Below are 27,863 nucleotides of genomic sequence, written 5' to 3'. Positions count from 1 at the left end.
TTAGGCAAAAGATAATTAGAACCTAAAGCTACATAATACTAACAAGAATGGAGACAGGTACATGCATGTGGGAAAATTATTCAATGCAATTCTACAGAATTGGTGACTAATTAGATATGAGAAGTGAGAACCAATAGGCCAGCGTTGAAGGCAGAGGTTTTTAGCCAGGTTGACCTGCCAAATGGTGGTGCCGTGAACTGAAACAGAAGAACTAACAGAGAGCTGCTGCAGAAGAAAGACAATTTGTCTTTAATATAGGTTAAAAATTATACAAAGGATCTGTGTGAATGGAAATATGCATATAGCTACAGGAAATGGCAATCTGAAAATTTGAAGGGCACGTGAAGGGAGCCATATGTTAATAAATGAATGAAAGTCAGGTGAGATTTCCCAGGGTGCTATGACCCAAGTGAAGCACATGGAAAGAAACATAAGACTGTCTTCATTAGGGAAGCCAGAAGAGAAAGAGGAACCCAGACAGGAGTTCTCAGGGGACAAGGGAACCTGGCCACACTGCCATTGGCACCACTGGAGAGAAGAGCAGCAAGCAGTAAAGGGGCAGTAGGTTCTCCTGGCTCGAGGGGGACTCAGTACACAGAGTGGTGATAAATCTGAAAAACTGTGAGGGTCATTGCTGAATTCTGACAGTCAGTGATGAAAGCAGATATTAGGTTACAAGGGTGTGAGTTTACCACTTTAAGAAATTTCAAGAAGGAAAAGAAAGAGTACTACCTTGATTTTTTAGACTGAAAAAAGAGTTTGTTTTCTTATATAGGATTTGTATAATTTAAGTACACTTTTTTATGTGAAGGACCCTGTGAGAACCAAAACACCAAATGAAAGTGGTCAGTTCAGTGGCTTTCAGAATTCTTGATCACAGTAAGAAATACATTTTTATATCACAACCTACTGTACAAAAACTTGCATGTGTAAATATCTCTCTGTCTCATAGCACACCTTTTTATTGTTATTGCATTACAGTTGTTCCCATTTTCCCCCCTTTGTCCTCCTCTGTGTGGCCCATTTATCTCAGTAGTATCCACAGGGCTCGCACAGAGGAGCAGACTCTAAATCATAAAAAAGCTGTTGAGGCAAGTTTGGAATTAGCAAACATAGGCAACGTAAAAGATGACCACCAGGGGAAAAGCACAAGGATTTCTGAGAGGCCCTGTAGACAATATGAAAATCAAGTGCATGTGAAGGAGTTGTGAGTAAAAAATAACAAACTTCAAGTAAGATGTGATTCCTACTTCTTCCTTCATAAATCCTTCTGTGTGATACAAGGAAAAGGTTTAATCCACCACAGCATCATAATTCAAAAACAGTTTATATCAACTATTCAAGGAGAATTATAACATCCCTACATTATTATTGAGACAAATAAGTTACTGAAAAGGAGTATGATTTCATTATGTTGGCTCTCTAGACTTCCCCTTGAAATATCTAACAATCTATTTCTAAGTGCCTCTGTATGTATGTATATGCGTGTGTGTGCATGCACACACACATGTACAGATGCACTCAGCATCAAGCTATGAATTAAAAGGCTAAATGCTTGCAAAATGTGTCAATTGTCTGTTTGTAGGTCTATTTCTGTGAAGGCAAAAAATAAAATTTTTGAAAAATGAGTTTGTGAGTAGCAGATCAATTTGTTTACATATTCTGCAAGGTTAGAGTTATTACTCACTCATATTTTATTGATTTATGCATTACAAGAGAGAGAAAATAAGGTCCTGAAAGCATCTGACCAATAGAAGTTATGACTGTTGTCTATACATCTTACCACTTCTTCAGCATTGCCTGGGTTAGCAGACCAACAAAAGGAAAAATGGTGTCTGCAGCATGACCATTTTGCAGCAAATATATATGTTTTTTATTTCAGAGATTCTAGTACACCATGTGGTTTTATCCAGTGGTAATGCAGCAACATTTACTGTTGACAGAAGTTCATAATAGCTCACAAACTGCACGTTAATACAGCTTAGTTCTCAAGTCTTTTCAAGTCTTTCTCTTGTAGGGTAACATGCTTAGCAAGTCCAGCAGCAAGCCTGGCTGTGATCTACACAGTGTTGTGATGGAAACAGGGCGAGTTGTGTAAGACCTACTTATTAACAAAGATCATAAAATTGTTAGAAAATCTTACCCATTTCCTGTAAAAGCTTCCCTTCTTTTGTCATACGAAATCACATTACTTTGTGTTTCAAGTAGAATGTAGTTTGAAATTTGTATGTAAATTAGAAAAGGCACTCTTTATTTTAAGTGAAACATTTATTCAGCCTTCATATATTGAAGTGCCAGTGGCAATTTGAATTGAGTTTTCAGGAAAAGAATTATATAGCTTTTATGCCTCCTCTTTTTTTTTTTACCTGAAAGATATTTAGTAACATGTATTCTAGTCCTGTTTTTTTTGATTCATGAAAAATGGTCATTTTCATGGTTGTCATATAATTATTAAAATTTTAACATGGTTGATGCAATGCATTGTGATTCATTCAAAATCAACCAGATGTATTTGTTGACTATTATTAGTAGTATTTAGTTATAATATTCGACCCTTGAATAGGAACTTATAAATAGGCATTTAAAATCACCTAAAAGTAAATGAAGTTCCAATCATCTATATCATGGATCGAACCACTTAAATTTGTAAACTAAATAGGTGATTTTTATTTTCTGCTCCAGTTTCAGCCCTTCTTGCGTCGCGGAAGGCCTTGATGATTACCGCTGCACCGCTTGTCCACACGGACACGAAGGCCAGTACTGTGAACGGTAGGAGCAGCCGGGGTGCCTAGATGGTGCTGCCACTTAGTNATTCGACCCTTGAATAGGAACTTATAAATAGGCATTTAAAATCACCTAAAAGTAAATGAAGTTCCAATCATCTATATCATGGATCGAACCACTTAAATTTGTAAACTAAATAGGTGATTTTTATTTTCTGCTCCAGTTTCAGCCCTTCTTGCGTCGCGGAAGGCCTTGATGATTACCGCTGCACCGCTTGTCCGCACGGACACGAAGGCCAGTACTGTGAACGGTAGGAGCAGCCGGGGTGCCGAGATGGTGCTGCCACTTAGTGGTAGTGTAACAGGGGACCGTAACAGAAGAGCATTGCTTGCTTTTGTAACTTCATCATTTTCGTATGCACTAGTTGTTTATGTGCTTTCAAAACTGTTTTTCTACCTTTAGAGTCTCTCCAAAGAAACAAATTATTTCATCATTTTAAAGTCTATTTTAGTGTATAAATATAAACACATACTGTCATATATATGCATGTGTATGATAATATATGATAGTATATATGTGTATTTGTATAGAGAGAGAGAGAAGTTTTGAAAGAATAAATCAATTTCTAAAAGCATATAAGTAGTTAATAACAAAAAACTGACCACACTCAATTCTCATTTTAGTTCAGTGGAAAATATTGGCTAGCACTAATTACGTGCACATCACTGTTCTGAACACTATGGCACTGTACCAGCAAGTGTACACATAATTCAGAATATAAATGGTATCAAACATTCTTAATTAGAATAACCCAAATGATAAAGTGTTTGTTATTTGGCCCGCCTTTTCAATAGGCACAATAAACAGTATTTAAATGCTTGCTCTCACCACGTTCCTTACAAAATCTGATAATGGATGTATATAGTTATTAAATTGAAACTAATTGTAATACAAATGGTAAATTAAGAAGCACAGTTTCAGACTGACTATGTAGCAAGTTTGTAATTATTATTCTGGATCCATGTTTTCTTTAAGTTTGGTATCCTGGATATTCAGGCTCATCACTACCATTTTCCATGTGTTTTAGGTAACATCTCTAAAGTAACAGAATAACTAATATTAACTATTAACATTTTACACATAATAGTTTTTGCATAATTGATAACTACGCATTTTTATGAAGACCCATGGATATAGCCTAGCTTCACCAGCTTAGCTGAGTCCCATTTTTCTCACCTCTAATATCAGAGGAGGTGATATTCTGCCTACTTTAAACTAACATGAAGATCAAGTCCATAGAAGAGACTGTTGGTGCCCTGCCTACACACCCACACTGAAGCCTCCTCCCTCACAAGAAGGGCAAAAAGGCTCAAGAACTGATCTCACCTTCCTCTACTGGCTTAAAGTTAGTGACTGACTAATATGAGAATACAGAAGTTTAGCTTCTTTGCCCAAAAATTGAACAGATTTTGAGATGTTATTTATGCTACAGAACTTTTCATGGAATTAGACTGAATATTACCTAGAATCATACCATTGCTTGGATCATTTCTTTTCCATATCTTTCTTTACCCACTCCTTTGCTGGAATTTTCTAGGAGCACTTTCCTAAATTATGACTGTCTTTGCAAATATAAACCCGTGTTAATTTTATCATTACTCATTTAAGAATCATCTTTGGATATAACCAGTTATGGTTGTGTTAATAATGGAAATAAGTAGGTAACTAAATAATTAAAACGAAGTTATATGAATTCTAATGCAGTTTCTATGTTTGCAAAATATATTGCCAAATAGTTCTATAAGTGGTGACTCTAAACATAATATCCAATACTTGCATATACATTACAGTGCATTCACAATTTCCATGTCAAGAGAAATTAGCAGCAATTACATAACTCAAAGCAATACAAAATTCAAAACTATTTCCATTTGTTTCATATTTTTTAAAAAATATTTCACAGTGTGCTTTGGTATTCATTCTTAGACTAAAATTTATTTCATGCCCTTGTAAACTCTAGTAGGATGATAACTAAAAGCATTCATGAACAACAAGGAAATTATCTGCAGTGATTTATGGGAAAAAATGTTTGATAGGTTAACTACATTTCTACACTGAAGTTACCACCATATATGATAGCATGTAAATAGAAAAGACTGGAAGGTACACTAAGTGTCTACTATTGTCTTAAGGCAGAGTGATTACAGAAAATTTACCTTTTTAATATCCATGAATGTTTAAGAAATAAGAGTTGACAGTTTATATAGCACATTGGTGATTGGGGCATACACTATCCTATGTGCATGGCTTGAATTGTTTTTGCAGTTTTCAAATGTTGTTGCAGCTTTACATTTATCATCTCTAACATGAATGATCAGGTTATATTTCCCTGAAAAATTACTTTTATTCAGCTAAATTAAACCAAAGGTCTTGGTTAAATTTTTACTGTAACCTTCCAAATAAATTTGTTCCACTTCTGAGAGCTTCTTAAATCATTTAAATCACCTTACGACCTGCCCAAACTCATCAGCTTGTGTCTAAAATGGCTTAAATGTCTTGAGTGTGCCTGTAGAAGTATAGAGAACCCTCCCTGTGGTTTATCTTAGTTATTCTTGCAATAAACTCTTTGGGCATTTAATCAATCTGAACCTGCATAGAATAAATTCTTTCACCTGCAGATGTTAAGAAACAGCTTAAGTGAATTTATTTAAATGACACTTTTATTGAGCATATATAATGCTATATTGAAAATAAAATAACAATTACAACCATACATGTATAAAAGCCTAATATTATGGATAATTTTCTTCTTGTTCTGCCTTTCTAACCAGGCCAAGATCAATTAACTTTTATAATCAGCCATGCAAATTTTCATGGTACCAGGTCATAAAGATGGTCCAGGATTATTTGCCCAGTGTTAACAACTTTTGGCTTCAACATCCTACTGTCTCTCAACTTCCTCCCATGCTTGCCTTTTGAACAAAAATTCTGACTGTTGTATAACTTATTGTCCAATCAAAGATACCTGAAGGAGAAACAGGGTGTGTTTTAATAATTAAGCCAGGACAACAAGTAATCTGAGACTATTCTTGGTAAACAAGAGCATCTGGTCTTGTTAGCATCTTGTAGAGTTACAACTTCCAATCACATAACCAGGGGTGTATACTGAGACAAATGAATGCATGGATGGGTGGAAGAGTCATTGAGTAGACTGCATTTTGCGTTTATCCTGTTGGATTTCCCTTGTAATTTCTCAAAATGATGTTATATATTTTATTTGTAAAACATCATCCTACTTCCATGGATACACACACAAAAAAATGCATCTTGAGAAAGGTCTGTTGGAAAGGAAAGAGCGATAGAACCAAATAGAAAGTCTAATTTATTATCACTTAACTTCCTGCTTGTTACTCATTAATAAAATCAATGGGTTTGTTATTGGCAGAGGTGTTCTTGCCCCAACTCAAGACAGAAATCAAGAAAGGAAGTGAAACAGATACAAAAGAGATGTTTACTAAAACTAGGGGAGAAGAAGAAGGGTGGAGGGAGCTTGACACTGACAGAGAGTATGGCTTTCCTAACTGCTGCTGAGTCTGGCTTCGAGAGCGCTGGGTTCCTCCGTGCAGGCTCAGAGTGGATCTCCTTGGTCTCCAGGTTCCCACCGTGAGCTGGCATCGACTGGCTCAGGCACAAACACATTGGTTTGGGGAATGCTTGGAGGGAAACCTTGAACTTGCAGGAGAGACTCCAGAAGTAACTGGAGGACATTCCCATCCATCGAAAAAAGGCTCAGCCTGTCTCAGTTTGAATGATTCTGTCATTTGATATCTAAAATACATGAGTCTAGGAAAGCCGGGGAGTCAATATATAATTTTATTTACTTCTAATTAAAAAAAACAAAAACAAGATTTCCAAAAATAGTTTATGATCTAGAGTAGTGGCAGGCAAACTATAGTCCACAGAATTTTGCCCATTATCTGATTCTGTGTGACACCCCAGATAAGAATGATTGTTGCAGGCAAACATGTACAGTCAAATCGATGATAAGAAGCATTACATTTGAACTCTAGTTGCATAAATTTGATACGTCAACAAGAATTCTATTCTTTTTACTAGGAGATTGGTTTTATTTAGTAGATTATCATTATAATCTTGAATTCCATCTACCAAAAACATTTGAAATTTATTTCTTTTTCACTATATGATTTTGATCTTGCCTCTTGAACCACAACACTTAAAATATTTATTATCTGGCTCTTTAGAGGAAATGTTTGCTGACCCCTGATCTACTGACTCTTGGTATCAGTTTCACTTCATTTAAAACAACACCCCCAGCAGCAATTTAGAGACTAGACATTGTCAATTCCCTTTGCTTTGTCACTGTTTCAATCCAGGTGTGCCCCTGGCTATACTGGCAGCCCAAGCAGTCCCGGAGGCTCCTGCCAAGAATGTGAGTGTGACCCCCATGGCTCAATGCCTGTCCCCTGTGATGCTGTCACAGGGCTCTGCACCTGCCGACCCGGAGCCACGGGGCCGAAGTGTGATGGCTGCAAGCACTGGCATGCACGAGAGGGCACGGAGTGTGTTTGTACGTACACTAACTTAGCTGTTGGTTCTGGGGGCCGGGGTCCATTCTGCCTCCTTTCCAGTGAGAGATTTTTTTTTTTACTGTTTATGTATATATATTGCAATAGCTGGTGCTTCATTCTTGCTGGTGCTCTCTAACCGCTTTGCGCCGTTTGCCTGCTGTCTTTGTCTCCATCCCGCTGAGCCAAGAACAGCTGAGAAAATCGACATGCTTTAGTCAGTTCATTGAAGACCTACAACAAAGCTCCTAGAGGCATATTTTGTTTTTATTTTGTCCATCTCAGAGTTGGCATTGTCTTTGTAACAGATTAAAGATCTGGATTTATAAATTTTTTAGAATCTTCCTGAATTTGTAATTGGCTGGACAGACACTTTTAGCCTTGAGTTAGAACTGACTTTTATAGAAATCCATGGGCTTACTGCTTCTAACTTTCTCTTGAACTACCAAGTCTGGAAGCATTGACAATGAACTCAAGTATTTTTAATCACATGTGTAAAAAATGAAGACCAAGTTAGCTCGCTCTTTCTCTCTCTCTCTTTTTTATCTGCTTCTGGATTCAGTAATGCCATATTGAAAGTACATGAAATATAGTAGTTAGATGATTATTGGATCTTACATAAATTCTAATCGAAAATAGGTCATTTATAAGTTTAGACAGGGACTCTTATGGTATTCTTTTCCTTGAGAGAATTTACACTGATGATCTTAATTCTTTCTAACAAAGAGGAAAATAATATTTCAGTTCTTTTATTTCAATATTTACCTACTTTAATGTATTTATTCATGCTAATATTTCTGCCTTTGACATCTTATATGTGTCTAACTCTTAATAACATCTTAATTAGAAATTTTGTTTGTGCTCTAGTTTTGTAAGAGTTACTTCAAAAATTAAGAATGGCTTTTAAAATATGCTGACAAATAAAAACTGGATGTGTTTGGGGCTATAGATTTTATAGTTATTTTTCTATATATTTCAAACATTTTTCATGAAAATGGATTACATCTAAAATAAAAATAAATCTCAAAATTAATGGTAGAGAGATTAAATGTAATATATATTTACATTATCATATTCAGTTAATGATGTATACATATTCACTCTTCTCAAGTATAATATCATATTTTAATGATAATTTAAGTAGGCTTCCAACATAATCCAACTAGTTTTAATATTGTTTCCAAGTTTAACTATTAACATGGATATATCTAATTAGATAATTGAAGATACTAAAGAGTCCCTTAATTTTAAATCATCAACTTTATTAATTATCCAGAAGTAAACTTAAAATAAAAAGATTACACTGAATTTGAAGCACAAATTATAATCACATTAAAAATTTGTGAGAGATCAAATAATGGGATTATTTTCTGAATATTTCTTTTAAAGGGAGTTGTCATTCTTCCCATCAATAACATGGGTTCTAAGTTCTTATTCTGTTGACAATTAATATTTCACATCCATCTGAATAAATTTACATCTAAATAAATGAGTAAGAAAACTTAACTCATTTGTTCGCATCACATAGTGTGGATCTTAAATCTCTCAGTGGCCCATGTGAAAACAACTAAGTGCCGGTCCTCTGGTTTCAAAGTTATACCAGCCTGATACGGGCCATATGCATTACTTTGTATTTCCAGCTACTGTACACGATATTCAGTGTGCTTGCGATGTCCAGAAAATTTTAATATTCTTTGGGAGGATTATATAATATCTAGATATTTTTCTTAACTATTTAGAACTATTTTATCAACAAACACAATATTTCTTCTATATTTAAAAATACTTATAATCAGTATTTTCCCTTTGTAAATCATATGTAGATTTTCTTCATGTTGCTCTTAAATTAGTGATTTTCATTCACTGCTAGGATGTTTCACTTTAGCCTGCATTAGCTGAACTAGGAGAATTGTTGACTGTGTAACTACAGTAACTGTGTAACCATAAGAATTGTTACATAGAGTACCTTCAGATTTTTTTTCATTTTATAAAATTTCTCCTATTGTGGAAAAAATATATTATAGTTCTGTTATGTTGGCCTTTCCCAGGACCTGTACTACTTCTAGTTCTGAGATGAGAAAGTAACACATCATACAAATAGGACTTAACTCTGACTTTTTCTCAGTTCTCTTTTTAATATCTCTCTGTGTCCATAAGCTCAATTAGAGCAAGAGAACACAGAATGGACTCCCCTAGAATATTTGATCTGCAGGGCCTGTTTTACGATACCTGACTAGGGTGGAATTCTACAGGACCCATCGGTGGGAGTGGATGGAGGTAGTCTGGTTCAGGCAAGAGACTATATGTGCAGTAAGAGAAGTGACTTCTGAGAAAAACTTCTTTGCCCACATTACCTCAATGAAGAATAAAGATAAAATGGGCGAAAAGATAAGATATTTTAAATATATCTAATGTCACTATTATTGCTATGGTAGAGCCTTATTCATCAGAAATTGTCAAGTGAGGGCCTATCTTCTATGCAGGTGAAAAGATACAGTAGCTGGTGCTCAGATCCCCTTCAGTTCCTTTGTATTGTTTTCTAATCAGAACAATGTGGGACAGCTCTGCAATGTGTACTTCCCAACGCACGTTGGTGATTCCTGAGCGGATATTTCCTTGAACTTCCCAAATCAGGAGTTCTTGTTTGTAAGTCAGGTTAATACAAATCTCATCTCCTCCTTCAACTCTAATTCATAATTTGCATATCATTTTATGAAGTGAGAACAACTACCTAACGCTCTAAAATTGGGGAATGAGCAAGAAAGCTATTATTTGTTTAATACTAAAGTTTTATATTGTGAAACAAAGAACTTGGCTTTGTCCATGTCCTAGTTTCTACAGACTAGTAATTAACACAGAACAACTCATGTGATATTTAGAATAGATTATGAGTGACATAGTAAAATACATTACTCTCTTAGAGGACAGAAATCAAAATTAGAAGCTATTGGCAATGTGTAATTCCATAAAGAGTGCCAAAGAAGCATTTTAGAAAGATCAAATGGATGCTTCCTGTTGTATTCATTGCATATAAAATATTAGAACTGTATCAGATTAATTATTTATAATCACAGTTTACCTCAACTATGACATTTAAGGTGCTGTTTTGCTTGACAATGTTGCAAAAGCAATCACGAAGTGCATTTTTTGCCTACAACCTAAGGTAAACGTAGCTAATGTGGTTACACACCTTAACTCTGTAAAATATGTACCTTCCAGCCACTTGGTGAAACCTGAGGCCCCAAGTTTTTCCCAAACTTGATACTAATCTGGAGAGACACAGTCAAGATTACTATTTTTAATTGCCAGTTGCCACCAAGAATCTTATCACAATAATGCAGCGACTCTTAAGATGTCTCGAGAATGGGGCTGCACTCACAAAGACGATTACTAGTGGCAGTTGTTGTTTCCTGTATATGAGAACACGAACAAAATAGTGGAATGTGGTTCGTCCCTGTGAAGAAAACGGGACTTTCTATGATAAAAGATGATGAAAAATCATCAGTTGACCTCCAGATAGATACTATTTAAAGAGCTATGACTTTGCTCGTTGGACATGTGATCACCCCCTGGCCTGGCCCCTTACGTGCCGTCCTCTCCTTGTCCCCACTTAACCCTCCAGTACTGGTTCCTATTTAAAGGCCAGTATGTCTGCCCTGCTGTTCTGCAACTCTTCAGCCATGGCACATTGATCAAATCCAGACATCAGAGAAGCTATAAAAGAAACTTCTGTTTGTCCTGTTTGACCTTCTCTGCATCTGTTTTGTTAGTAAAAGGTCCTTTGAGTTTCGTATCATCAACCTTTTTAGAACAGGTCCAGGCTAACAACTCTGTGGAAGAGCAAATGCTCTGACTCTAGAGAATTTTCCTAGTTACTGGCAATTAGTCTTCATTGTTTGTCTGTCACATGGAGAAAGCTGTTGTATTAATGGACTGAAAAAGTTCTATGCTGAATTGTCATATATAGGAGGCTGATTACAATTTCTTTAATTTCCCATTAAGCTTTATTTTAAGGGTAAACTCATTTAATCATAGTTTTTACTCTGCTAGATTCAGGAAGTTTATTCACCTCACAGAACAATAGAATTACATGATTTTAAAGTCGGTCAGACAAGATAGTCTGACCATCACCTTCTCTGACATAAGGAAGCACACTGTTTTCAAGTCACTCTAGCAACCTTGCATCCTTGCAAGACACATATGACTTGTGTGACATTACTTAACTTTTCTAAACCTCATTTCATTCTCTGTGAAATGGAAATAGAATACTACATGCATGCATGCAAAGTATCTAAGCCTAATGGATGCTTGAAAAATTCCAGAAAATTTTTTCTAATAAGATTATTATGTCATGGTTATTATTTGATCATTTTTTCAAATGCATAATATTTTTTCAACCTATTAGTTTCCTATGAAATATTTAGGTTAGGCTAAATTTTGGTTTTCTATAATTATCTCTAATTCTAGACTCTTCAAGTCACTGAAAACCTCTTATGAACATCTTACTTTTTCTCATCTCTTCAAGTTTCTATTTATAGATTTATAAACACACTGATTGTGACTCTTTTTCTCATCTTCAAAGTGAAGACATTAATAGTACTTCATAAAATTACCGTGAACATTAGGTAATCATGGCAAGACATAACATATTACCTGCTACATAGTGAATATTGTATAGACAAAAGCTCTTTCATTATTATTTTTTTTAATTGAAAGATTTTATTTATCATCTTTGGAGGGGGAAGGGAAGAAAAGGAGAGAGGGAGAGAAATATCAATGTATGGTTGCCTCTCATACATTTCCTGCTGGGAACTGGCCCGCCACCCAGGCATGTGCCCTGACTGGGAATCCAACCACAATCCCTTGGTTCTCAGACCTGCGCTCAATCCACTGAGCTACACCAGCCAGGGCTTCTTTCATTATTATTGATAGTACTACCAAAGTTTTTATTTTTCAGAAAAGCTACACCAAACTGGAACCAGATTGAATATGTTTTTCACATATACTTATGTACATAATTTTGTTTAACATATATACTACATAAAACCTATATATAATATAAAATTTAAAATTAAAACATACAAATTTACCTTGTATATATCACAACTTGGTACACGAACAAATTCATCAGCCTCACCTAAAGCTTACCAAATACCTTTCTCTCTATTCAGAGAAATAACAGGCAAACAAACAAGCGAACAAAAAGCCTTCTTCATCAGTTTTAAACCACATTTTTACTTCAGAAGCTATTTATTTATATATAAGAATAAGCTCTAAATATATGCTAATAAAAAGTTTCTTTTTGAAAGGGAAAGGGAAAAGAAATATAAACCCATATCAAGGAGCTATCAATGGCCTTATGTGGAAGAGTTCAACTAAAACACACCTAGTAACACCTAGTAATTTTATCTTTTGTTGGGAATGTGTATTTACTCGTGTTAGCCCATTTGATTAGAGCTAACAGTTTATGTACCCTTCAGGTTCATAGGTTTGGCCTTTTCAAGACTACCCCGTGCACTCATCGCAGCTTCAGCTTTTTTGGTTGGGATGCAGAGTGTGAGCTTTCTGGGACAGCAAGCCCATGGGCACGCTGCATGGGGGATCCTGGTGGAAGTGCAGTGTTTTGTGCTAATTGCTAACAGAAAGATCTGTAATATCAGTTGCATGATTTGCCCCTTCCATGTGCCCAGCTGTAACGATCTGAATTTAGTACTATATTTGTTAATATTAGATACAAAGTTATCCTGACACTTTTATAGGCGAAGCCTCAGAAACATTTAGTCATGTGAAATATATTCATAGTCTTGAAATATTCGCTTTTGCTCCCATGTGTCTTAGGAAGGGTCATCTTTTGTAATCTTATTTCTGTTGCTGTTTAGGAGGATGACTTAGAGAGGGGGTTTTTTGGAATAGGGTGGTCCTAATTACAAGTGTTAGTTTACAATGTACCATTACTGTGCCCTTATCAAAAAATAATTGTGTACATAGAGTGAATATTCCATGCCTTTATACACGCTTCAGATCTTCCCTATGAGAATGAATTAAATGTGGTTTTAATTTGCATCTCATTTCCAGTGTTTGTTGCCAGACATTTCAGACTTTTTGAGGGCAAATAAAAGTAGCTTGTGGTGTAAAATATTTTGTGTTAGGGTAAAATAGCAAGTCATTATGTAAAGGGCACATTTCTCCATATTTTTATCTTATAGCTGCATAAGCTGGACTTATACAGGAGCTTTGAAAAAATCCCCATGACTGTTATATTCATAAGTCTTCCTGACCCATTTGGACAGATGTTAGTACATTACTTGGAGCATATATAAAAGTTACCCTTCAATTATGGAAATGTGCTTGCACTTTGTTCCCCCAAAAGCCAATGCAGAGACCATAAGACACGGGATAATAATAGACCTTTGGACACAGAGACGTAAAGTGGAATGTATAAGTCCTTGAAAAAGCAATTAAATACATTGTTATTTCAACAACTGAAGATGAGAAACCAAAACAGATGGGCAGGGGGTAGAATAAATGCGAGCAAAATTAGTATTCATCATGCCTCTTGGCACCCTCATCCACCAATTTACTCTGTAGTCTATTATTGTAAATCAGACCTCGTTCTGTGGTACAGTTCCCGATTTCTTCTTGTATGAAATAAAAACCAAGAAACCTGTTCCCTGGAAATTTCTGGAACCATCAGTAAGGAGCTTCCAGCCATATCATTATCAAGGAGCTGACTCAATTCCTTCTTGGAAATAAGTAGGTTATAAATTGTAATAAATTAGAAAACAAACTAGCAAAGGGTTCCTGAAGAAGACGCTGCCCTGATAGGCACGGTGAGATATTAAATCGAATATCTTTCAAGATCTTGAAATTGAAGAAGGAACATTGCTTGCTTCCCTCCTGGGATATCTGCCCAAAATACATCTTTACTAGAAGTTAAATGGAACTTTTTAAACAATGATGAACTTTTTACTAATACTTGTTTTTAACTTACGAATTGTAACCTGTCTCTGTTCTGAGTTTACCCTCTAGATCACACATGCAATATTGGGGGAGAGGTTATCAGTTCTCTATGCTGTCATTCCAAAATTGAATGGCCTAGAGCCATGCTCTCTATATGCTCAAGGTTCTATAGTTGGCCATTTGCGCTGGGCTCCATTGGATGATTCTGTTGTTGTCATGCCTGGGGAGTCCCAGGTGACCTCATTCACACGATGGGCCCTCAGCAGGAATGGTTGGACCTGCCTTTCTCAAGATCAAGTTGCCTCTCTTCTCCAGGGAGGCTAATCTGGGACTGTTTACAAGGCAGCTCGGATCTGAGATGTGGAAGCAGAAACTGCAAAACCTCTTGAGGCCGAGGTTCAGGAGTCACACAGTATCCCTCTGACGCTGTGAGTCAGAGTGAGTCACACAGACAAGCCAGATTCAAGGGGGCCAATGGACTCTTCTCTCTTCATGGGAGGAGCAGCAAAAAAGTGGTAACCATTTCCACTGCGCCCCAGAAATGAGTATTGTCTTTGTCTGTTCAGTAACCCACCTGGGTTGTTCCTTCTCTGATAATGCTTTGTGTCTCCTTTCTTCCCCTCCACTCTTTCCTGAGTCAAAACTGCATCCTCTCATGAAGATATGATAGTCACCTCACTGACGACAGTCAGTCTTGCCTCTTCAGTCACAAGACAGTTTTCTCTCTCTAACCATTGCTTTCAATCCTGCTCTCCTGTTCCTCACACATCTGTGTGACTTTTTATGTCCTATCGCTCATTATTATCGTCTCACATTCAGCTATTTCCTTTGTGGCCTCTCTCTCTATCTCCCTCCCGCTCAGCTCTCTCTTCCTCTCTCAGTTGTTTCCTTCTAACTCCCTGGTGGTGTCCTCCAAAATACTTACTAATCGTTTACTATGTGGAAGACAGTGTCCTAGGCACTCTGACCAAAGGTAATTAAGGTCTCTTCTCCGGTGAGGGAGAAACAATATATAAATAAAGCAGTAAGATGCACCTCCCCCACAAGAGTGTTAACAGTGACAAGACAAAGGGAAGGCTGCAGAGTTTGGTGGGCACAGTGACTGCAGAGTCATCACAGCTTTCCCCTCTGAGGAAGTAACTCCTGAGCACTTGACCTGAGCGTCCAGGGGCCACATAGGGGAAGACAGAGGGGGACATGTTCTGGGCAGAGGAGACCGCAGGCAAGATGATGTCTTCCAAATCCTTGCTCCCTTTAGGACTGGGTGAGTAGCCCTAAAGTTGGTCAGCTGGTCCACTGTTTCTAAACCCTGGCTGTATGATAGGATCATCTGGAATCCTTAAAAAATACAGATGGCTGGGTCTTATCTCAGACCCATCAAATCGGATTCTCCAGAGTTGGCAAGGGGAAGCACTTTGATTCAGTTTCAAAGTCCCCATATGATTCTACTGTGCAGCCTAAACTGAGAATCACTGACCTACAGCAGTGCTTTTCACACATTAGCATGTGTAAGTCACGTGGTGGGAATCTTTCTAAAATGTACAGTCTGATTTCACTGGACCTGGGGTGGGTCCAAAATGAGGCACTTGTAAGAAGTTCCCTGGTAATGTCAATGCTGCTGATCTGGTTGCTCCTCCAAGTACAGGGCATGGACCTGAAGTATCAGTATCAGTGAGAAAAGCACATTCTCAGCTGGAGTGTCAGAAACCAGGTGATGCGGTCACCTTTTGAACTAGAAACACGGAGGGATGGTCCAGCCTTCAGCGGTTTAAGAATGTCCTTCAGGTGATGCTGAGACCTACATCCTCGGAGAACCAGACGGTGTGTTGGAGTTTAGACAAAGTTAATTTAGTTGGGCTCCAGGTTGTGTTTTCTATCATTGGGCTCCAGGTTGTGTTTTCTATCATTGCTTCATGCACACAGGAGTGTTGAAGCTTCTCAGGCGCTTGCTTTGACCTGAGAGTGGGAAGCCACAGTGATCCCCTTTCACTCAGTCGCCACACAGAGCAAATTCTCTTTCATTCTGGTTAGAAAGGGAAGAGTCGCAGCTCTAGTTCCAGACCTCAGCCCCTGCCTCCAAAGCCCCTTTGTTCACTCAGTTTGCAAGGCGCCAGGAGCTTGCAAATTCCCTGCAGGTGATGCTCCATAGTCGCAGGTGTCACCTGCAAGGATGTGATTTATTAAAAGCCCTGCTGGGGCAGTTTATTCCCTAAGTAGGGATATTGTAACTCACCTCTAACTGCTTTTCTATCAGAAAAATCACCCTCTGTACTGCTTCTCTTTGTTTACAAGCTTCTGTTAATGGTTTTCTCTCCATTAGGCATCTCGGGGGAGAGCTGTTTAGAGAACTAATTGAATCCTTGCCAGTTTGGGGCATGATCCAAAGCTGCTCCAAATCTCCATGTTTTCTGTTACGTATTTTCCTCTTTTCTAACATGTGTATACTTTTACTACCTCCATCTGAGGAATATAAACTAAAAATTATAACTCTTTATATGAATGCATATTATGAGTATGGGAGGCAATGAGTAAAAAAAATTTGAACTACATTGAAACTGAATATGTATATTTTTATCTTTCAAAAAAATCAGTATATTTTAGTTTTAGAAATTGGGCTATTTAGGAGATTAATTTGATAATGAAGAAATAATCCCTTTTTTCATTTCACCAGGTCTACCACCAGGCCCCTTCCACAACCACCAAATTTGAATAGTCCCTCTTTCTAATCAATGAAAAGATTAGGAAAATAACATCAGCACTCTTGGCCCTTAAAGAATAATTTTTTCCTTAGCAATTCTTTTTCTACCAGACTGGATTAGGTTAATCATCAAAGTGGGCATTTGTGGGACTACATCGTAGGTGACAACATGCTGACAGATTAAAGAGGAAGGGGTTGGCCAATAAGTAAATATGTAAATAAATAGCATTATGAAGGATAAAACAGAAATTATAAAAACAACAATTCTTGTAAGTTGAAAAAGCCTCTCAATGTATGTATGTCAAGCTAGACATTCATACAGTTTGGAATATGTAAAGCATGAAGCATGTGCAGGCAGGATTGCCACGGGTTTCCCATATGCACCTGGTGCAGGATCACACACTTGCACACACATGTGGGCTCAGGAGCACGTTTTTATCCCCCACCTCCAGATTCCCTCCAGATTGCCCTTGTGGAAATCCCTGGGGCACCACACTGTCTTCGGATCTCACCTCTCCTTTAACCCTTCTGCTGCACGCTTGCTTCCCGCCCAAACCATGGGCTCCTTCTCTCTGGTTCCACAGGTTATCTCATCATTGATAGTTCAGGTTCTGAGCGACAGGCATGCTCCCTCTTCTCGTTCTTTTCACGTTTTTTTTTCAACTGTCATTCATTCGGAAGTGTTCGTTATCTGAAATAAGTAGCATCGTCTTTCCCAGAGTTATACTTGGGCCATACAGCGTTTCAGAGCTGAAGCCTTTGAGCATGTGCCTGGGTGGCTCAGCGGAAGTGAGTGATCTCTGCTGTCTTTCTTTCACAGTTTGCGGAGACGAATGCACGGGCATTCTGCTGGGTGACTTGGCCCGCCTGGAGCAGATGGCCACGAGCATCAACCTCACGGGCCCGCTGCCGGCTCCATATAAGACGCTGTATGGCCTGGAAAACGTGACGCAGGAGCTAAAGGTAGGCTGGGATAGTAACAGTGAGAGCCAGGGGGGAAATGACAGGAGCTTCTTTAATCATGGGGAAAATGTTCTTCCCGTTAACTCAAATTCAGAGGCTGTCTCAGCCAGTGTCTTTCAGACTTGAGAACTTACTATTAAGGAAAAGAGGCCCGCGTACCCCCAGTATTTGGCTTAAATTACTTGTATTACATTACTGAAATAGGTGCAAACATAAAATCAGGTATGAACTCCTTATACTTATAGCTCCATAAAGTCTGAATGGATTAGTTCTTCCAAAAGCCTAAAAAACAATGAAGTTCAAATTAGAAACATTAATATAAAATAACAGATGATTTTTACTGAAAGCAAGTAGCTGCTTGCAACAGGAGCATGAGATAGACGGTTCCCCACAGGCGTCTTCATCAACACATGCCATGTGGTAAGCACGGCTCCCACCTTTCCACAGTTTTACCTGGGCGCCCCTTCCTTGCAAGGGGTCCTCAAACAGCATTTGGGATCACGTGACAAGTTTGAATGATTTCTGTGCGTGGTCTGCCACGCGATAAAACATGCGTGCAAATGTGGGTGCTGCGATCGGGGGGTCCTTTGTCTCTAGGGGCTCAGCCTGGTTCCAGAAATCCTTACTTACATTAGCCTTTCAGTTTCTTGTAACAATGAAAGCACAAGATGAAAATTTTGTGCTAGAGAACAAGTAGACCTTTGAAAGTGCTTCAATAAGAACTAATTTAGGAAACTATTCTAGAACATTCATAAAGCTTTCAGTATTGAATTGGATAAAAGGACATGTTAAGGAAATTGGGGTTCATCTGAGGAAAAAGATGAAAACTAACTACATATACACTATTGGTCAATTATCAGACCTTTACTGAGAGATTCTGGAATGCCCCAGAACTGCATTTGGTTCCCTGAGGGCTTTGGGACTCCTGTAATGTAGTCACCACCCTCAGGAAGCTTAGAATTTATGGTTTTAAAAATAATAATAATTAAACAACATAAGGAAACAAATTAGCAAGAGTACAGAACTACTATGTGCTTTATTAGAATTTAACATATAATTGAATACAAAGACTGTAGAAATGGGTAAGATTCAGAGTAATCAGGGAATACAATGATAATGAGAGTGTAATTTGTATTGGAAATTGAAGCATAGACATAATTTTAATAGACAGAGAAGCATTGGCAAGGACTGGAGGACGAAGTCTAAGATTTATTCGCTAGGTACTGGCAAACACTCCTTCAGGTAAAGTATTCTTTAATTCAGATCATTGCCTTTAAGGTAAACATTATTATCTCTATTTTCCAGAAGAAGGAAACAATAATGATGATAACAAAAATAACTAGCATTTGTTGACGAGTATCTCTGTGCTAGGCAACAGACTGGTTTTACCACAAATTATTATTCATAAATCTGAAAGCAATTCCAAAAACTAAGAAAAGGGTACCATATGATCTACGTTATTTCAGGTAGGGAAACTAAGACTTGGAGCAGCTCCATGGGAGACACAAGGTCACACCATTGGTAGCTGCAGAGCTGGGACTCTAATAGAGGCTGTATTGCTGTAGGGCCTGTGAGAATGAAGCCACCTTTGCGAATCTCAGAGAGAGAGAAGAACTTGCCCTCAAGCAATCAGCCTGGATCTGCTCCGAGATGGTTTCCCTAACCCCAACTCTACAGACTTTTGCCGCCCAAGCTAAGAGAGCCACATAGCAGAGGCAGGTGTGAATTAGCAGGCCTATCGACGGACATTAGAAGTCAGGCGAGTAGACACTGATGTTGGAGACTTGAGTGGTGCAGGGTGATATGAGAGACAACCTTGAAAGCCAGGCAGAGGGATCTGAGTTTACTTTGTTGGACCAGTATTCAGGAATGGGAAGAGCTTTAATAGAAAAGATACAATCGGTTATTTTCCTCATACATGGAATGAATACAAAAAGAAATAAACTAGAAAAGCAAATACATAATTTTTAAAAAATAATACTTCAGCAATGGATGAATCACTTAAAGGGCCCTCTGAAAGAGGGAGTAATCTGTGGCCATGATCTAAGCCACGGGGATTTAGTCACCTCCTTCCTTAAGGCGGGGTGCTTGTCAGAAGGACCTTGATTTTCCTTAAGTCCCATTCTTTCTTCTTCTGTGTTTGCATTCTTCCGTAATTCATTTAATATCTGGATACTTAACATCCCATTTTGGTATGTTTAAACCTGAAGCAAGTTATTTACCCTCTTTCTTCAGTTCCTTCACCTGTGTTAATGCTCCCTGGGTCCCAGCCAGAGACTACCAGGAATACACGCGTGGTAGTCCGAAGTTGGGTTTACTAACTTGTTGCAACAAAGGACGCTGTACACCATAGGGGATTTGGGGCATCTCAATTAAGAAGGCATTAGAAATAACTTACTAGCACTAGGGTTTGTGCCAGGCAATAGATTGAGTGCTGTGAGGAAGTGGGAATGATCCCACAACTGAGTATATTCTGCGAATGAACCTTATCGAGGAGCAAGGAAGAACAAAGGGAGGCTAGAGCCATGGTTAGGAAGGAGGCTGTGGTCACTCATCTCAGCCAGAAAATGGGATTGGGGTATTTTTGTGATCTGCACTGAGACCATGGTGTTGCCTGGACTTAGACAAGATTATGGAGTGGCCTTCTTCTGTGTCATTCATCACTGTCACGGAGTGCCCCCGTCCGATGGTGGTGTTCTGTGAGATTGATTATGTTCAATGGAAGAGGAAAATGGCCTCGCTGAGTGCCAGGCCCACTCCTACCAACACAGAGGTCAGGCCAGGTAGGTAGCACCTGGCCAGTTTCCTCTGCCAGGGACTCCTGTCCCCTTTGTAACCTGTAAATGGAATCTCTGTTGACTGAAATATGAGCCTTAAAGAATCAGACTTCATTAGGACTCCTCCCCTTAACTGGCTGTGTGACTTTGTATAACTCTCTTCAAGCCAGTTTTCTCATACACAAAATGGAGTAACATTTATATCATAGGACTGTCAGAAGAATTAAGTAAAAAAAAAAAAAAATCCCAGAACATAGTAATTTCTTAGTAAATTAGTGCAATTTGTATTATTTGTCAGAGTATTCCACAGAGCCCTGTGTGTATACGTGCCCAATTGAAATGCTTTCTTCCTCTTTTCTTCAAAGGTGAGAAGGCTGGGGAAAAAGTGTGTTCTGCTCAATGTTCAAGCTCATGATCCCTGCAAAAACATTTACTAAAATGTATAAATGGATGCAATCTTTTTCAGCACTTGCTCTCACCTCAGCGGGCCCCAGAGAGGCTCATTCAGTTGGCAGAGGGCAATCTGAACACGCTCGTGACGGAAATGAATGAGCTTCTGACCAGGGTAAGTGGGCAAAATCCAAAGTCCTCTTAAAGGAGATAGATCATGTAAATTAAGGAAAATTACTTCAAATTTCTGAAATGCAAATCTCGCTCTTCTAAATTCCCATTTTTGGTGTATGAAATGGATGCATTTTTGATTGGCTACTTCTGCCTCAGGTAAAATCTGAGAACCCTTGGCACAAACAAAGTTGGAATACTTGGGAAGCGTCAAGAACAATGGTTAAAAATACCGAATGACAGAATATTTCGAAAACTCTATCTAGTAGCCTCTATACTATGGTTTCATCAATTCTGAATTTTAAGCACTGTCTTTGCCTGTGTAAAGGGGGAAAAAGGAAAATACTTGTGGTCTCTTTGATCTCTCCATGGGATTTTTGCATTTGTATAGAAATGCAGTCTATATCAGTATTCCCACACAAAAGAAGAAATCTTCTTTATTGTGAAAATTCAAAGCATTCACGACACTTTTTAGAATCAGAATGGAAAGTCCATGTTGCATTGATCAGGCTTTTAAAGAAATTGGGAGTTTTAAATTTTCAAAACTGCAAGCAGGTTAAGGTTCTTTTTGCTGGAAGAGAATGAATAAAACAACATAAAGTCCGCCATCTTGTGGCCAGAAAAATGCATGAATAGGAAAACCGGCCTGTAATTTAGGGATCCAGTTTGATTACCTAAGAGCATTAAATGACAAAGAATATTATAGTGAGAGGGTTCTTACAGATTATTTAGTACATTTTTTAAAAAGAAGAGATACTGCAGGCCATACACTACATACATATAGTTCTCTAAATCCAGGAACCTAAATAGGCCCAGTCCTCGGCTTCCCACTGGCCCTGTACTGTTCCTACCCGCCCTGGTGTGGTTTAGGATGAATTCCACAGGGAAAGCAAATGGGCTTCTGAACACAGAGTGCCAAACAATGGCCCTGGTGTTACAAACAGCATGCTAAACGCTTCTCCATAATCTCCTCCAAAGAATGCAGAATGCACAGATACAAAACAGGGTTTCTTGCCAAGTGTAGTTAGACATTAATTAGACTGATGAGTACATTTATCTCATATTGACTGGATATTTGATAATTTTGTATTTGTTATGGGAATACAATGAAATAAGAAATTTTAAACAGATCATAGCAGAGTACACTCAATTCAACAAGCACATGTGAATATTCAGCACATGCAAAGCTCGAGCTAGGTGTTGGACGACGAAGTTCAAAGAAGACTCAGTCTCTTTCTTCAAGGAGCTTGTGGGGTTGTGTGTGTGTGTTGTGTGTGAAAGCATTTAGGTATATGGGACAACTGCAAGTAAACATACAACTTGAGATAAAATAAAGAAATGTACCTGAGAAATACATACATATGGATAATTTAATCTTGATAAAGGTGATTAGAGAAAATTTCATGAAACAGGTGTCATTTTATTCAATCACTGAGTTAATATTTATTGGGGGTCTTCCAGGCTCTACCAGGGGTGTCCAACCAGTGGCCTGCAGGTTGCACAGGACCCAGGATGGCTATGAATGCAGCCCAACACAAAATCATACATTTACTTGAAACCTTTTTTTCTTTTTTCTCATCAGTTTTCATTAGTTTTTGTGTATTTACTGTGTGGTCCAAGACAACTCTTCTTTCAGTGTGGCCCAGAGACGCCAAAAGTTTGGACACCCCTGTAAGACACTAAGACAGAATGACTTAATGTCCCAGATGCTGGGGACAGAGATATAAGCAAAACTAACACAGGCTAGTGATGGTTTAATGATCTGGGCACAGGAGATAGTTCACTAGGAGAATCACACCTTCATTATCTCGTAGCCTTCATCCTTGATTTTTTCCAGCAGACTCTCCCATACTAAAGCTTTAAAAGTAGACATGATGTTCCAGAAGTTTAAAATCCAAAGCAAAATTGATTGTAAAATACCCAAATTTTCCACATACCCCCGCCCATACGGAAGCCTAGCCCCCTTGTCAATATCCCTCACCAGAATGACCCACTGCTCTGCCAGCTGGGCCTATGTGGACAAATTGTTATCAAATGATAGTGTTCCTGGTTTACTTTAGGGTTCACTCTTGGATACACTTATGTGTTTTGACAAATGTTTAACGACATATCCATCAATATGATATCATAGAGTAGCTTCACTGACCTAAAAATCCACCCTAACCCCTGACAACCAAAGATCTTTTTACTGTCTCTATAGTTTTCTTCTCCAGGGTATCGTGGCAATTATGCACTTTGTAGCCTTTTCAGATTGGCGTCTTCATCTTTGTAGTAATATATTTAATATTCTTCTGTGTCTTTTAATTGCACTGAATATTTTCCTGTTGTCTGAATGTACCACACTTTATTTATCAACATGCCTACTGAAATAGGTGTATTGGTTGCTTCCAAGATTTGGCAATACAGATCAAGTACATAACTTTTCAATTCATCTGTGTAATTACCGAGAAGCACTATTGCTAGATCACGTGGAAAGAGTATATTTAGTCTAGTGAGAAATCACCAAACTATCTTCCCAGGTGGTTTTACCATTTTGCATGCCCACCAGCAACGTTTGGTGTTGCCAGTGTTTCAGATTTTTGGTCATTCCACATAGGTACATAGTGCTATCACTTCATTGTTTTAATTTATGATGCCCTAATGAGATGGACTGTTGAACATCTTTTTATATGCTTATTTGTCAACTATATATCTTCTTTGGTGAGATGTCTGTTCAGGTCTTGCTGGGGACAAATGTTTGGGACTCCTCAAAAATACTTCTGTTGAAATCCTAACCCTCAAGGTGATGATATTAGTAGATAAAGCTTTTAGGAAGTGATTAGGTAGTAAGGGTGGAGCCCTCATAAATGGAATTAGTGCCTTTATAAAAGGGACTCCAGAGGGACTCTTTGACCCCTCCTTGACTGCGAGGACACAGTCAACAGATGTCATCAGCGAGCCAGGAAACAGGTCCTCATCAGACACCTAACCTGCTGGGGAATTGCTTTTTCCTACTCTCCAAAGCTGTGAGCAATAAATTTCTGTTGTTTATATGCTCTCTAGTATATAGTATTTTATTACAGAAGCCCAAATGCATCAAGAGAAGATTTTGTCTCATTTTTCATTGACATTTGTTTACGTATTAACTTTTAAGAGTTCTTTGTATATTTTGGATAAGTCCTTTATCAATTATGTCTTTTGCAAATATTTCCCCCCAGTCCCTGGTCTGGCTTCTCATCCTCCTAACAGTGTCTTTCATAGCACAGATGTTTTTAATTTTAACGAAGTCTAGCTTATCAGTATTTCTTTCATGAATCATGCATTTGGTATTGTATCTAAAAAGTTGTTGCCATACCCAAAATCATCTAGATTTTCTCCTATGTTATCTTGGAGTCTTGTATTTTTTATTTACACATATAGTTTTGCCTTTTACGTTTATGGTGCAATTTGAAATGATTTCAATATTATTTTTGAATAAGCTTTTTATTTTAGAATAGTTTTAGATTTGTAAAGAATTGCAAAAATAGTACAAGAATTTCCCATCTACCCCACACTGTTTCACCTCCTGTTACTCTCTCAGTATAGTATACCTCTGACATCTAGTGAACTAATGTTGATTCATTATCCTTAACTGAAGGCTACCTTATTCAGGTTTCTTCAGATTTTACTTCCGGTCCTTTTATTGTTCCAGGATCCCATCCAGGGCACCACATTACACTTAATCATCATGTGTTCTTAGGCTGTGTCCTCTAGACTCGGACAGTTTCTCAGGCTTTCCTTGTTGTTGATGATTTTGACAGTTTTGATAAGTGCATGTATTTCATAGAATGTCCCTCAGTTGAGGTTAGCCTCATGTTTTTCTTATGATGAGAATGGAGTTATGGGCTTATTGTGGGGAAAACTATGGAAGAAAAGGATCACTTTCATCACATCATGTTAGTCCCATGCAATATGTTGATCTTGATCACCTGGCTGAGATACTGTTTGCCATATTTCTGAACTGTAAAGTTACTCTTTTTTTCCCTTTTCCATACTCCAACACCATTTTTACTTTCTTATTCTTCCGATTTTATAACATAAAAGCCTAGAAATAAGACTGTTGAAAGCAAAGATCTCCTTGGTGAAGTAAGTGAGGAGGAAATAAAAAATTTTCTGTCCCTACCACGCATGTAATTATAAACATAACCCTCATGGAGACTTTAAATATGAAATATTCAATTCTTTCTTTCCTTGTGTTCAAGCTACATGATAAGGAAAAGGTCAATTGATGGAAATAGAATCATAACTAGAAGGCTAAATGACTTAAATATCCAATAATATCAGACTAAGATCACCAATACCTTTAACTCACAGCCATGAATGATCCAGCAATTGGACCAGAATAGAAGTGCAGTGGCCATGACTTTGTATTATCGATAGCTACATTAGGAGGCAATTCCTTAAACTAGGACTGTACATTGGGATTACCTGGTGCCAGGTCTCACCCCTAAAAGTTGTGACATTATTGGTGTGAGGTGCCGTATGAGCACTAGAACTTTCAATAGCTCTCCAGATGATTCTGATGCCAGGCAAGGCTGAGAACTACCGTGAGCCTATAGCCATCTGATGGCTTCCGCTCCCTTCCCTCTGGGAAGTGCTTTCTCTGGTGCACAGTGTTTTGCTTTGTTGGCTGACCAGTTGCTTTAGGACTAATACATTCTTTATATTTGTTAAAGCATTTGACGAGTCTCATCCTGCATCTAGTGGGGGAACTGCCCTCTCTCCTCTAAGTGCTTATATATTTTGTGCTCATTTTTTTTTCATGGAGCAACCAAGTTCTTTATAGCCCTTGATAAAGAAAACAATATTTCTCTTCCAGACATTTTAACATGTATTTTATATAAATTAATTAATATGTAAATATTGCATAAGCAAATATTACATAATCAGATATCTCTTTCAATTTTGATTTATTATCACTTTATTACCCCATCAGACTATAAATTCCTTAAATATGGAAATTATATTTAATGTATTCAAGCTGTCCTACAATATGTGTGGAATACTGAGATGCTTTTTGGTGAGAATCCCATGTACCTCTGTACTGCCCTCAGCTCCTGTTTCACAGCCAAATTTTCAAAAAGATTCAGAGGGAGATCTGCATTCACTTCTCACTCCACTGCAGTACAGATTTCCACTCCCAGCATGCTACTAAAACGACTTCCATGAGATAACCAAGTGACAAGTTGGTCACTGAATTCAATGGAAACTTTATTTTGCTCAAACTCCCTGCAACAACTGCAACGTCTAATACTCTTTCTTTCTTGACATTCTCTCTTCTCTCTGTTCTTCTCCTGGTTCTCTGACCTTTCATTTTCAGCTCCTTTTTCTGCCCATCCCTTTGACCTGGTTTTCTTGAAGTCCAGTCCACAGTCCACATCTCCATTCATTCTGTAAACTCTCTTTAGGCTTCATGGCCATGTGTATGCTGATTCAGAAATCTGGGTTTTTGAGATACATTTCATTCTTCTGTTCCTGTCCTGTGTCCCTAACCACCAACTGGTTGTCTGAATTTAAACTCAGCACCTTCCTCCCCAAACTCATACTTTCTCCTGGAACACCTCAGTGATTTATTCTCCACTCTGTCTCCCAGAATAGAAATCAATAGGCTTCCCTTCACTCTACCCTTTTCTTTACCCTCCACCCAGTTCATTTCCTTTGTGTGACCTCTGTTTCTAACTTTATTCAACTCCAACCAACACATGGGCATATGACAGAGCAAAAATTGTTTTTGTTTATTGATTTTTAGAAAGTGAGAGAATTAAAGAAAGAAAAGAAGAGAGACATCAATTTGTTGTTCCACTTATTTATACATTCATTGGTTGATGGTTGCATGTGCCCTGACCAAGGATCAGATGGGCAGCCTTGGTGTATCAGGATGATGCCCTAACCAACTGAACTACCCATCCAGGGCCCAAAGCAAACTTTCTAAATCACTGATCTGATCATGTCACTCTCCTTCAAATTCTACAAGGGCTCTCTATTTGTTTGGGATGACAGGTGATACTCTCCCATTATAATCCAACTCTCACATAACTCCCCAGCCTCATCTCTCCCCCAACTCATTGTCTGGTCACCTGAACCCTGGCAGATTGAACACATAAACCAGAATCCTCCAAATCCTCTTCTATGACTTAGTCTTCCTCATTGTCCTCCCCTTACCAAATGTACTGAGTTCCACTTCTGTGACGTCATCTCCACTGCCCCACACCTGTCCGCGCTCCATAATCTTTAGTTTGGGATTACCACATTGCCTTGCCAGCTAATCCCTCTGCTTTTACTCTTGTTTTCCTCCCAGTCTGTCCTCTAGAGTACAGCCAGAGAGCACTTCGGCTATTCCAAACTTGATCATGTCATCCTTGTGCTTAAACTCTTCCCCCTGGCTTCTTGTTGCTCCTAGATGAAGGCCAAATCCTCCCTTCGGTCACGTTTGCACCCGTTGTGCACCCGACCATCCAGCCTTACTGTCCTTCAGTTATTTCACCCCACCACTGAGCTTTTCCACACACACTTTATTTGGTCTTGAAATAAATCACCCCCTCCAACATCTTGTTTCCTGTGTTAATTTTATTTCAG

The 27,863-nt window shown here is 38.3% G+C and overlaps 1 protein-coding gene across 3 annotated transcripts in view; it reads left to right on the top strand.

The window, feature by feature from the left end:
- LAMA2 (laminin subunit alpha 2) overlaps positions 1-27,863 on the top strand; it is a 531,387-nt gene that overhangs the window by 379,947 nt on the left and 123,577 nt on the right. For all 3 annotated transcript variants that reach the window (XM_037045779.1, XM_037045780.1, XM_037045778.1), the window contains exons 31-34: positions 2,683-2,769; positions 7,119-7,312; positions 17,789-17,931; positions 21,175-21,273. In XM_037045779.1, the coding sequence (XP_036901674.1) occupies positions 2,683-2,769; positions 7,119-7,312; positions 17,789-17,931; positions 21,175-21,273 (523 nt within the window). The remainder of the gene's footprint in view (positions 1-2,682; positions 2,770-7,118; positions 7,313-17,788; positions 17,932-21,174; positions 21,274-27,863) is intronic.

This window comes from Sturnira hondurensis, unplaced genomic scaffold, assembly GCF_014824575.4.
Source record: "Sturnira hondurensis isolate 20B ecotype Veracruz unplaced genomic scaffold, ASM1482457v3 Scaffold0004474, whole genome shotgun sequence".
Classification (NCBI taxonomy): Eukaryota; Metazoa; Chordata; class Mammalia; order Chiroptera; family Phyllostomidae; genus Sturnira; species Sturnira hondurensis.
This window is presented reverse-complemented; position numbering and strand designations above follow the sequence as displayed.